The sequence below is a fragment of the Tamandua tetradactyla genome, chromosome 5 (genome assembly GCF_023851605.1).
Source record: "Tamandua tetradactyla isolate mTamTet1 chromosome 5, mTamTet1.pri, whole genome shotgun sequence".
Classification (NCBI taxonomy): Eukaryota; Metazoa; Chordata; class Mammalia; order Pilosa; family Myrmecophagidae; genus Tamandua; species Tamandua tetradactyla.
Window position 1 is genome coordinate 158,396,837 of NC_135331.1, and position 12,712 is coordinate 158,409,548.

A 12,712-nucleotide genomic window follows, 5' to 3' on the forward strand; every position below is an offset into this window, starting at 1 on the left:
GTGTCTATTTGTATATACACACAGAAAAGAATTATTAGTAGGCCTGTAATCTATTTCCTCCCTCCACTACTGATGACCAGGAAAGAAATATAGTCTGGTCAAATCATCTCATAAACATGCTCCTGGCCAATGCACTAATGATATTTACTTGGCCTCTTGGCAAATACACTGATGATGTATAGCTGCAGGAAACTCCTTATCTGTAAATGCTGTTTGCTCGGTGGACAAGGTCTCTCTCGGTGGTTCAATGCAAATAAACCAACAATACTGATTCACAAGGCATGACTCCCTGAACAATGTCACTAAACTATATATGTAACAAAGTATAAAATTAGGACACTCCCTAATCAAAACAGCTTTCTATGTAAATGATGGCCTGAACGCTTCTCTTTGAGACTTCATATCTTAAATCTGGGATTTGTGCACTGTGGCCAAGAAAAAACCTGGAGAACAATGATGGCAGTCTTACATTTCTCTGTGTCACTTGGGTCTCACAATTACCTATATCCTTGAAATTATTATTAATTTAGATATTAGCTAAAATCTGTTTTTCTGTGAGTCCGCTAACATTTCAACAGTTTGTTTTTTATATGGGTATACATACACATACACAACACATATTTTAAAATTTACATGGCAAAAAGTGGACATGCTCCAACTACTCTTCCAAATTCCACTCCTGCTGTAAGAAACCACTTTTTACAGTTTGCTGCATATTGTTCCATATCAACATATTTCTCCCTACCCAACCTAAAATCATAAATTTAAGTCCTATGAAGCACTATTGTTTATTACTATATTTCCAGTACCTAGAATTATGTGGTTGGCACACAGTAAGTATCCAATAAATATTCAAATAGGATTGTGCTATATATGGAGGACAACTTGCTTTTTCAATGAAGAATATAACACCGATACCTTTTGAGCCCACTTCATATAGTTCTACCCCACTATTTTATAGGATGCATAGTAGCATTTATTGTATGAATGTATCAAAACTTATTCAATCATTTCTCTGTTGGTGGACACTTGTGTAGTTTCTAAAATATTTTGTATGAAAAAGTGTTTAAATGAATTCAGGTGCTAACATATATTTACATATTTGTGCTTTATTTCTATAGAGTAGATTCCTAGAAATAAAAATATAGGGTTGATTTTAGTAGATGACTTGAAATTACACTTTTTCATTTCTGCCAAATTGATACAGGAGAAGTATCTTATTTCCTTTAAATAGTGTATTAAGCATCTTTTCTATGTTTCTCAGTTATTTTTACTTCTTACGTAAAATGTTCTTCCCAGATTTTTAAAAAATTATTTTCTTTTAATTCAGGAACATTCAATAAAGCTTTATTGTATGTGTTTCAAATAATTTCTGTTTTTCTGCTCCTTATATTTTAACCTTTTTTTGTGACTTTACTGATTCAAACAGTTCTAATTTTTATATGAACAAATGTGCCACATGATTCTTTTATAGATTTTGTTGTTTTATATGTCACTTAGATCTTCCCTGCCTCAAAGCTATTATAATATTGTCCTATATTCTCTTCAGTGCATTTAGAGTTTTGTTTGATATAATTATTAGTCTATCTAGAAGCTTTGGTAGATTTACCAGATGGAAAATATTTCATTTTAAAACTATTTTTCACCCAAAAGTAGTATCTAAATTTTTGTACTTTTTATTATCTATTAAAATTTTCCATACCTAGGATCTTGACCAGAGCGATTTAGACACAAAATATAAAAAGTCTGATGATGCAAAAGAGAAAAAAAAAGAGAAGTGTAACAGAGAAGATAGGATTTAACAAATGAGTATGACTGTTGAATCATTATATTGGTATTCTTCTGGTCTCCAGGTTTCGGAGCAGCTAGAAGAAAAAAATGAAAAATTGTGGAACTGTAAACAATACGAAATTTTAAAATCTGTTCTGTAACTACTTGTTAAAACGTACTTGGAAATTTATTGCTTTTTTGTATATACGGTATATTTCTCAATTAAAAAAAAACTATATATTGAAGTGAGGGTGAATATGAAGGAAGAGGGAAAACTCAAGTGTGACTTTCCAGAATTCTGGCTTGGGAAACAGGTAGACTGTGATGCCATACATAACTATATGTAATTATACTGGAAAGATGAGTGTTTCTGACATGGTTAGCAAGAGAGAGGTCACTGAGATATCAAAGTAGGAACATACAATGAATTGGAATATGTCTTCAAGTCAGCAGGGCATGGACGACATATGGAGATTTAGGTGACAGGCATAAAGGTGTTAGTTTCCCCAGAGTAAAGACTTAAATGAAAAAAGATGGCCATTGATAGAATGCTGAAGAATGCAAATACATTGCGTGAAGAAAAAGAGATGGCAAGGGAGGCTAAGAAAGAATACCTAGGTAGGTGGGGAAAAAATCAAGTGAACAAAGGACAGGGTAAAAACGTGGAGCTAAGAGAAAGTTTCAAGAGGGAGGGAATGATGAATAATATCAAATACCAGTATGAGTGGTACCAAAAACATAAAATAAAATAAGGTTTGGGAACTATTTTTTTAGATTTGGTAACTGGCAATCTTGGTGAAAACATTTTATTACATATGCTGAGCATTTTATTACATATGTTGGAGCAGTGGCCAAACTGCAGTGGTCTGACAAGTGAAAACTGAAACAGTAAATATAGATTACTATTTCTAGAAGCTACTCAGTAAAGGTAAGCTTTATTAGGCAGAAGTTATTGGACAGGGACAGGTTGAGGGAGGCGCTAAGAAAAGGAAGGAATGAGTATGGATACAATGAAAAGGTCTGGAGCTTTTTGAGAGGAGTTTAGTGGGAAGAAAGAAATTAAGGGAGCTCAAGCATGAAGGTGTGCAGTAAAAGGTATTGTCATATAAGATGTGCAGTAAAAGGTATTGTCATATAAGACTGAGGTATGACAGGGTGCCGTAGTGTGATGGAAGAGTCCGGTGAAGCTTGAGAATCATCAGGGAAAAAGAAGAAAACCTGCTAAGAGGTTTTGGGGCAATCCCAAAAGACAAGGTGAATTCAGAACTATGAAGGTATAGTAACCCTAGTCTACACTATTCTGCAATTTTCCCCATTAGTGCTTAGCAGTTTGGCTGGAAGTGCAGACACTGTTTAAATGAGTCACAGTTAGAATTCTGCCAGGTGGTCAGGGGATACGATAGTTAAGACTATTGGGAAGAGGGTAATTGGTCATGGAGGCTTGGCTAATTCAGAAAGAAAACAAAGCCAGGAGAACATGAATGAAAGAAAACAAATCAAAGGAATGAGCGGTCTTGATTAGGTTGAAAATGGGATTACATCTATTCTCTTTATTTCTCTGACCCACTAGCAAGTATCATTTTAATATTCAGAGGTATTCTAAGTCACAAAAAAAGACTGAGAGAAAAAAACACTAGACTTCTGACATTAGTGAATTTATCAAATTTGTTATGCACTGTTCGCAAACAACCACAAATGTTCAAAACTAAGACAATATGCATTGGTCTCTTAAAAAATCAGACACATTAGGCAATCATATTTCATTTAAAATACTATATCAGAAAAAAGTTCAGATTTTTATTTTGGGTGGGGGTTTGGGTGGAAGGAGAAGAGAAGTGGATTAAATCAATAATATTTTTCTAAGTTATATTTTGATTCTTTTCAGTCAGATTTAGCTTTGTAACATAGGCATAGAACTATGATTTTCTGTTACTTGGTTTGCTTAATTTAAAGAGACTTCAAAAAAATTAAGATTTGGGCCCTCCCTCCTTCCCGGGCCGGCTGGGAGCTTTGGATCAGGTTCCCCAAGACGCGGCGGCAGGCGCACCTCCCCATGCTCGGCTTCCCGGGCCAGCTGGGAGCCTCGGAGTGGTGGTCCCCCAACCTGCGGTGGCTGGTGACCGGAGCCCCTTCCACACACGCGGCTTCCCAGGCCGGCTGGGAAACTTGGATTGGCGGTTCCCCGAACCACGGCGGCCCTCCCACACGCGGCTTCCCGGGACGGCTAGGAGATTTGGATCGGCGGTTTCCCAAGCTGTGGCGGCCTGCGCCCCTCTTCCACGCACGGCTTCCCGGGCCGGCTGGGAGCCTCGGAACAGCGGTCCACCAAGCCGAGGTGGCCGGCGACCGCAGCCCCTTCCACACACGCGGCTTCCCGGGCCAGCTGGGAGCCTCCGAACAGCTTTTCCCCAAGCCGCGGCGGCTGGTGACCATCCCCACAGGCAACTTCCCGGAGGGAAAGGAAAGAGTCTCCAACAGTAGTGGAGACTGAGCCCAACCTAACACCAATAGTGGCATTAATGAACAACTTCTGACTACTGAAAATAGGCCACAAGCTCAGGTGAAACTGATCAAGGCGGAAATCGCCGATTGGGCTAACTGAAAAAGAGGAAAGGGGTGAAACAGAGCCTTCTGCGGCTATTTCTATGGAGGCTTCGTTGCCTCTGGGCTCAGTGCTGGGATTACATAGGTTACAAGTGCCCAGAACGCAGAAACAGGCTGTTTTCAGGGCTCTCTATCACCTGAATCTTCCACGCGATAGGGGTGAAACACAACTCAGGTGGAATCCCTCTCTCAAGGAACTCAGATCCCAGGATTTCACAATTTGAAGCCATTAAAACCAACCTACAACCTTTCCTCTGTCCCCACCACACACCCAGCAGTGAGAGTCTTCCAAAGATAAAGGAGTCAAACATCTTTTGCTGGTGGGACCCGCAGATAGACAAGCACCACATACTGGGCAGGATAAGAAAAACAGAGCCGAGAGACTTCACAGGAAAGTCTTTCAACCTGCTGGGTCCCACACTCAGGGAAATCTGATTAAATGCCCAGACACCAGCAAAAAATAATGAATCACACCAGGAAAATTGAAGATATGGCCCAGTCAAAGGAACAAACCAAAAGCTCAAATGAGATACAGGAGCTGAGACAACTAATTCTGAATATACGAACAGAAATGGAAAACCTATTCAAAAACCAAATCAATAAATTGAGGGAGGACATGAAGAAGGCATGGGATCAACAAAAAGAAATGGAAAGTCTAAAAAACAAATCACAGAACTTATGGGATTGAAAGACACAGTAGAAGAGATGAAAAAAACAGTGGAAATTTACAATGGTAAATTTAAAGAGAACAGAGGACAGAATTAGTGAACTGGAGGATGGAACATCTGAAATCCAAAAAGAAACAGAAACTATAGGGAAAAGAATGGAAAAATTTGAGCAGGGGCTCAGGGAATTGAATGATAATATGAAGCGCACAAATATATGTGTTGTGTGTGTCCCAGAAGGAGAAGAGAAGGGAAAAGTAGGAGAAAAACTAATTAAAGAAATTATCACTGAAAATTTCCCAACTTTTATGAAAGACCTAAAATTACAGATCCAAGAAGTGCAGCACACCCCAAAGAGAATAGACCCAAATAGGCATTCTCCAAGACACTAGTTAGAATGTCAGAGGTCAAAGAGAAAGAGAGGATCTTGAAAGCAGCAAGAGAAAAATAATCCATCACATACAAGGGAAACCCAATAAGACTATGTATAGATTTCTCAGCAGAAACCATGGAAGCTAGAAGACAGTGGGATGATATATTTAAATTACTAAAAGAGAAAAACGGCCAACCAAGACTTCTATATCCAGCAAAATTGTCCTTCAAAAATGAGGGAGAAATTAAAACATTCTCAGACAAAAAGTCACTGAGAGAATTTGTGACCAAGAGACCAGCTCTGCAAGAAATACTAAAGGGAGCACTAGAGTCAGATACGAAAAGACAGAAGAGAGAGGTATGGAAAAGAGTGTAGAAAGAAGGAAAAATCAGATATGATATATATAATACAAAAGGCAAAATGGTAGAGGAAAATATTATCCAAACAGTAATAACACTAAATGTAATGGACTGAATTCCCCAATCAAAAGACATAGACTGGCAGAATGGATTAAAAAACAGGATCCTTCTATATGCTGTCTACAGGAAACACATCTTAGACCCAAAGATAAACACAGGTTGAAAGTGAAAGGTTGGGAAAAGATATTTCATGCAAATAACAACCAGAAAAGAGCAGGAATATCTATACTAATATCCAACAAATTAGACTTCAAATGTAAAACAGTTAAAAGAGACAAAGAAGGATACTATCTACTAATAAAAGGAACAATTAAACAAGAAGACATAACAATCATAAATATTTACACACCGAATCAGAATGACCCAAAATACGTGAGCAATACACTGTAATCACTGAAAAGGGAAATAGACACATCTACCATAATAGTTGGAGACTTCAATTCACCACTCTCATCAATGGACAGAACATCTAGACAGAGGATCAATAAAGAAACAGAGAATTTGAATATTACAATAAATGGGCAAGACTTAATAGACATTTATAGGACATTACACCCCACAACAGCAGGATACACCTTTTTCTCAAGTGCTCATGGATCATTCTCAAAGACAGACTATATGCTGGGTCACAAAGCAAGTCTTAACAAATTTAAAAAGATTGAAATCATATACAACACTTTCTTAGATCATAAAGGAATGAAGTTGGAAATCAATAATAGGCAGAGTGCCAGAAAATTCACAGATACGTGGAGGGTCAACAACACACTCTTAAACAACGAGTGGGTCAAGGAAGAAATTACAAGAGAAATTAGTAAATATCTCGAGGCGAATGAAAATGAAAACACAACATATCAAAACCTATGGGACGCAGCAAAGGAGGTGCTAAGAGGGAAATTTATTGCCTTAAATACGTATATCAGAAAAGAAGAAAAGGCAAAAATGCAGGAATTAACTGTCCACTTGGAAGAACTGGAGAAAGAACAGCAAACTAACCCTAAAGCAAGAAAAGGAAAGAAATAACAAAGATTAGCATAGCAATAAATAAAATTGAAAACATGAAAACAATAGAGAAAATCAATAAGACCAGAAGTTGGTTCTATGAGAAAATCAATAAGATTGATGGGCCCTTAGCAAGATTGACAAAAAGAAGAAGAGAGGATGCAAATAAATAAGATCAGAAATGGAAGAGGAGACATAATCACTGACCTCACAGAAATAAAGGAGGTAATAACAGGATACTATGAACAACTTTACGCTAATAAATACACCAATGTAGATGAAATGGACAAGTTCCTAGAAAGGCATGAACAACCTAATAAATACACCAATGTAGATGAAATGGACAAGTTCCTAGAAAGGCATGAACAACCAACGTTGACTCAAGAAGAAATAGACGACCTCAACAAACCAATCACAAGTAAAGAAATTGAATCAGTCATTCAAAAGCTTCCTAAAAAGAAAAGTCCAGGACCAGACGGCTTCACATGTGAATTCTACCAAACATTCCAGAAAGAATTAGTACCAACTCTCCTCAAATTCTTCAAAAAAATGGAAGTGGAGGGAAAGCTACCTAATTCATTCTATGAAGCCAACATCACCCTCATACCAAAACCAGGCAAAGATATTACAGAAAAAGAAAACTACAGACCAATTTCTCTAATGAATATAGATGCAAAAATCCTCAACAAAATTCTAGCAAATCGAATCCAACAACACATTAAAAGAATTATACATCATGACCAAGTAGGATTCATCCCAGGTATGCAAGGATGGTTCAACATAAGAAAATCAATTAATGTAATACACCATATCAACAAGTCAAAGCAGAAATATCACATAATCATCTCAATTGATGCAGAGAAGGCATTTGACAAGATTCAACATCCTTTCCTGTTGAAACACTTCAAAGGATAGGAATACAAGGGAACTTCCTCAAAATGATAGAGGGAATATATGAAAAACCCACAGCTAATATCATCCTCAATGGGGAAAAATTGAAAACTTTCCCCCTAAGATCAGGAACAAGACAAGGATGTCCATTATCACCACTATTATTCAACATTGTGTTGGAGGTTCTAGCCAGAGCAATTAGACAAGAAAAAGAAATACAAGGCAACAAAATCGGAAAGTAAGAAGTAAAACTATCACTGTTTGCAGACGATATGATACTATACGTCGAAAACCCGGAAAAATCCACAATAAAACTACTAGAGCTAATAAATGTGTACAGCAAAGTAGCAGATTACAAGATCAACATTCAAAAATCTGTAGCGTTTCTATACAGTAGCAATGAATAAGCTGAGGGGGAAATCAAGAAACGAATTCCATTTACAATTGCAACTAAAAGAATAAAATACCTAGGAATAAATTTAACTAAAGAGACAAAAGACCTATACAAAGAAAACTACAAAAAACTCTTAAAAGAAATCACAGAAGACCTAAATAGATGGAAGGGCATACCGTGTTCATGGATTGGAAGACTAAATATAGTTAAGACGTCAATCCTACCTAAATTGATTTACAGATTCAATGCAATACCAATCAAAATCCCAACAACTTATTTTTCAGAAATAGAAAAACCAATAAGCAAATTTATCTGGAAGGGCAGGGTGCCCTGAATTGCTAAAAGTATCTTGAGGAAAAAAACGAAGCTGGAGGTCTCACGCTGTCGGACTTTAAGACATATTATGAAGCCACAGTGGTCAAAACAGCATGGTATTGGCATAAAGATAGATATATCGACCAATGGAATTGAATACAGTGCTCAGATATAGACCCTCTCACTATGGACATTTGATCTTTGATAAGGCAGTCAAGCCAATTCACCTGGGACAGAACAGTATCTTCAATAAATGGTGCCTAGAGAACTGGATATCCATATGCAAAAGAATGAAAGAGGACCCGTATCTCACACCCTATACAAAAGTTAACTCAAAATGGATCAAAGATCTAAACATTAGGTCTAAGACCATAAAACAGTTAGAGGAAAATGTAGGGAGATATCTTATGAAACTTACAATTGGAGGCGGTTTTACGGACCTTAAACCTAAAGCAAGAGCACTGAAGAAAGAAATAAATAAATGGGAGCTCTCAAAATTAAATACTTTTGTGCATCACAGAACTTCATCAAGAAAGTAGAAAGACAGCCTACACAATGGGAGACAATATTTGGAAACGACATATCAGATAAAGGTCTAGTATCCAGAATTTATAAAGAGATTGTTCAACTAAACAACAAAAAGACAGCCAACCCAATTACAAAATGGGAAAAAGACTTGAACAGACACCTCTCAGAAGAGGAAATACAAATGGCCAAAAGGCACATGAAGAGATGCTCAATGTCCCTGGCCATTACAGAAATACAAATCAAAACCACAATGAGATATCATCTCACACCCACCAGAATGGCCATTATCAACAAAACAGAAAATGACAAGTGCTGGAGAGAATGAGGAGAAAGAGGCACACTTATCCACTGTTGGTGGGAATGTCAAATGCTGCAACCACTGTGGAAGGAAGTTTGGCGGTTCCTCAAAAAACTGAATATAGAATTGCCATACGACCCAGCAATACCATTGCTAGGTATCTACTCAAAGGACTTTAGGCAAAGACACAAACGGACAGTTGCACACCAATGTTTACAGCAGCATTATTTACAATTGCAAAGAGATGGAAACAGCCAAAATGTCCATCAACAGACGAGTGGCTAAACAAACTGTGGTATATACATACGATGGAATATTATGCAGCTTTAAGACAGAATAAACTTATGAAGCATGTAATAACATGGATGGACCTAGAGAACATTATGCTGAGTGAGACTAGCCAAAAACTAAAGGACAAATACTGTATGGTCCCACTGATGTGAACCGACATTAGAGAATAAACTTGGAATATGTCATTGGTAACAGATACCATCAGGAGTTAGAAACAGGGTAAGATAATGGGTAATTGGAGCTGAAGGGATACAGACTATGCAACAGGACTAGATACAAAAACTCAAAAATGGACAGCACAATACTACCTAATTGTAATGTAATTATGTTAAAACACTGAATGAAGTTGCATCTGAGCTATATATTTGTTTGTTTGTTTATATATATTTTTTATTTTTATTTTTTCTGTATATTATCATTTTATTTCTTTTTCTGTTGTCTTGCTATTTCTTTTTCTAAATCGATGCAAATATACTAAGAAATGATGATCATACATCTATGTGATTATATTAAGAATTACTGATTGCATATGTAGAATGGAATGACTTCTAAATGTTGTGTTAGTTAATTTTTTTTTTTAATTAATAAGAAAAAAACAAACAAAAAAACTATGGTGCTCTGAACACGCCTGCAGGATGCCTCGTGGTGTGGTTCTATGGCTCAGAGCTAGGGAGGGCCATGAAAAAGAAAAAAAAAAGATTTGGAACAAGGATGTTTTTAATATCCTTAGTATTTTTAACATCAATATTTCCTTTAAGTATCATATCTTAAGTTTAAAAATGTATTCATCCATCTAAAATAAGGTGATCAATAATTTCCTCTTACCTGCCGTAAAGTACGTGCAACTATGCTTTCTAATACTGGTCCTCTATCTTCATGCAGCAAATGAACTTCATCAAGAATAAGGAGCTTTACAATTTGGGAAAGAGCTACATCTCCAACACTCTTTCTTGTCACTACATCCCATTTTTCTGGTGTGGTCACGAGCATCTGTAAGAAAACAAAAAAGAGTAAATTAAGGGAGGAAAAAGTTACACATATTATTTAAATTTCAACTGTGGTGTACAAAAATAAATATTATTGTGTCAACTTCTATACAAATCGAATACAAATCACATCTTAAAATATTACATAATGATATCTAACTCAGTATAGACAATGGTTATTTCAAGATAACTTTTCTTTTAGCCTTGATACTAAGCAGTTATTTAAACCTCATTGCAGGTAGGGAGTTTGTCAGTGAATTTCAGTGTGAAGTTACAATAAATTTTTTTCAAAAGTGCCTTGGATTTTAAAAAGTAAACAATATCTTTATACTGATCATGGCTTTTATTTGAAAACGTGCTAAGAAAGGAAGTAAGTGTCAAAAGGAAATGAAAGAGAAACCAAGAATCCACTCTAAGATGGTCACCAATATTATACTTATTCAAATGTTGAGGCAAAAGGTAAAATTTATTATTTATACATAGTTTTAAAAAACTATCCTTCAACATCAATTGGTATATACAGTGCTTTATATTAAAAAGTAATACATTTAAGGTGTACAACTATCTGTAACCCTACTTCAAATTCTCTTGGGTACATTCCAATTCTTTTTGAATAGTGAGATTGCTGGATTATGTGACTATTTTATACTTAGCTCTCTAATGAACCACCAAACTGTCTTCCACATCAGCTGTACCATTTTACATTACCAACAGAAATGATGAGCATTTCTATTTCTCCATATCTTCTCCAATACTTATTTTCTGCTTTTTTGTTTGTTTGGTTTTTTTAATAGCAGCCATTCTAATGGGTATTAAATGACATCTTATTGTGGTTTTGAGTTGCATTTCCCTGAAACCTACTGATACTGAACATCTTTTCATGGACTTTCTGGCCATTTGTATATCTTCTTTGGAGAGATGTCTATTCAAATTTTTGTTCAATTTTATTTTGGGTTGTTTGTCTTTTTGTAGTTAAGTTGAAGGATTTCATTATGTATTCTGGAAATTAAACCTTTATCAGATATGTGGTTTCCAAATATTTTCTCCTTATTGTGTAAGTTGTTTACTTTCATGATAAAGTCCTCTGAAGCACGAATGTTTTTAATTTTGATGAGGTATCATTTATCTATTTTTTCTTTTGTTGCTTGTGCAACAAAAATTCGCACATCAATTATATAATGGCATTATTCACAACCACTAAAAGACAGAAGCAACTCAAGTGTTTATCAACAGATGAATGGATAAAATGTGATATGTACATTCAATACAATGGAATACTGTTCAGCCATAAAAAGGAAAGACATCCTGATACACAAAACATGGATGAACCTTGAAGACGTCGGGTTGAGTGAAATAAGCCAGACATAAAAGAACAAATACTGTACTATCTCACTGATCAGAAACAATTAATATAAGCAAACAGAGACAGAATCTAGAATATAGGCTACCAGGGGATGTGGTGGAGAGAAAATTTGGAATGATGGAAATGTTTTGGAAATGGATATATTTAAGTAAAAGGGGAAATGTTAGATTGTATGTATGGTAGGGGAAATCTTAGATTGTATGTATAGTAAACAGACTGAAAATTCCAAAGAGTCCATGGAACACTACACAAACAGTGGACCCTAAATTAAACCATAGTCTACAGTTAATACTACAATTATAAAAATGTGCTATCATCAACCGTAACAAATGTTCCACCAATGCAAGGTATCAATAAAAGGGTGATATATGGGAATCCTACATTTTATGCACATTTGTTCTGTAAACCCATAATTTCTCTAGTAAAGAAAAGAAAAGAAAAAACTGATCCGTTTAGTAAAGCATAACTGGCATATTATAGCAACCAAAACAGTCATTCTGGAAATTCAGGCATTTGGAAAAAGAGTGTATTAGATCTAGGTTATTTATGTAAACTTCATAGAAATAGATCATTTGTCATGAAATTCTGATTATAAATCTGTTTGTTTTTTACATAATGAATTGTCTGGATCTTCTAGAAACAGTTAAAAATACTGTGATAGAGAAGGTTACTACCTTCTACTGTAGTATTATCATATCAGAAATTAAGTCTGTATGTGGACATTCTCACAACATGTGAGCTACAGGAAATCACAACCAAAGCTTCTCTTATCTAGTATATCAGACTATACTCTGTTGAGAACTATGAAATTCAACC

General features: G+C 35.9%; 1 protein-coding gene across 5 annotated transcripts in view; it reads right to left on the reverse strand.

The window, feature by feature from the left end:
• Nucleotides 1-12,712, reverse strand: part of ASCC3 (activating signal cointegrator 1 complex subunit 3) — a 439,851-nt gene that overhangs the window by 243,244 nt on the left and 183,895 nt on the right. For all 5 annotated transcript variants that reach the window (XM_077162486.1, XM_077162488.1, XM_077162487.1 and 2 more), the window contains one exon: nucleotides 10,373-10,537. In XM_077162486.1, the coding sequence (XP_077018601.1) occupies nucleotides 10,373-10,537 (165 nt within the window). The remainder of the gene's footprint in view (nucleotides 1-10,372; nucleotides 10,538-12,712) is intronic.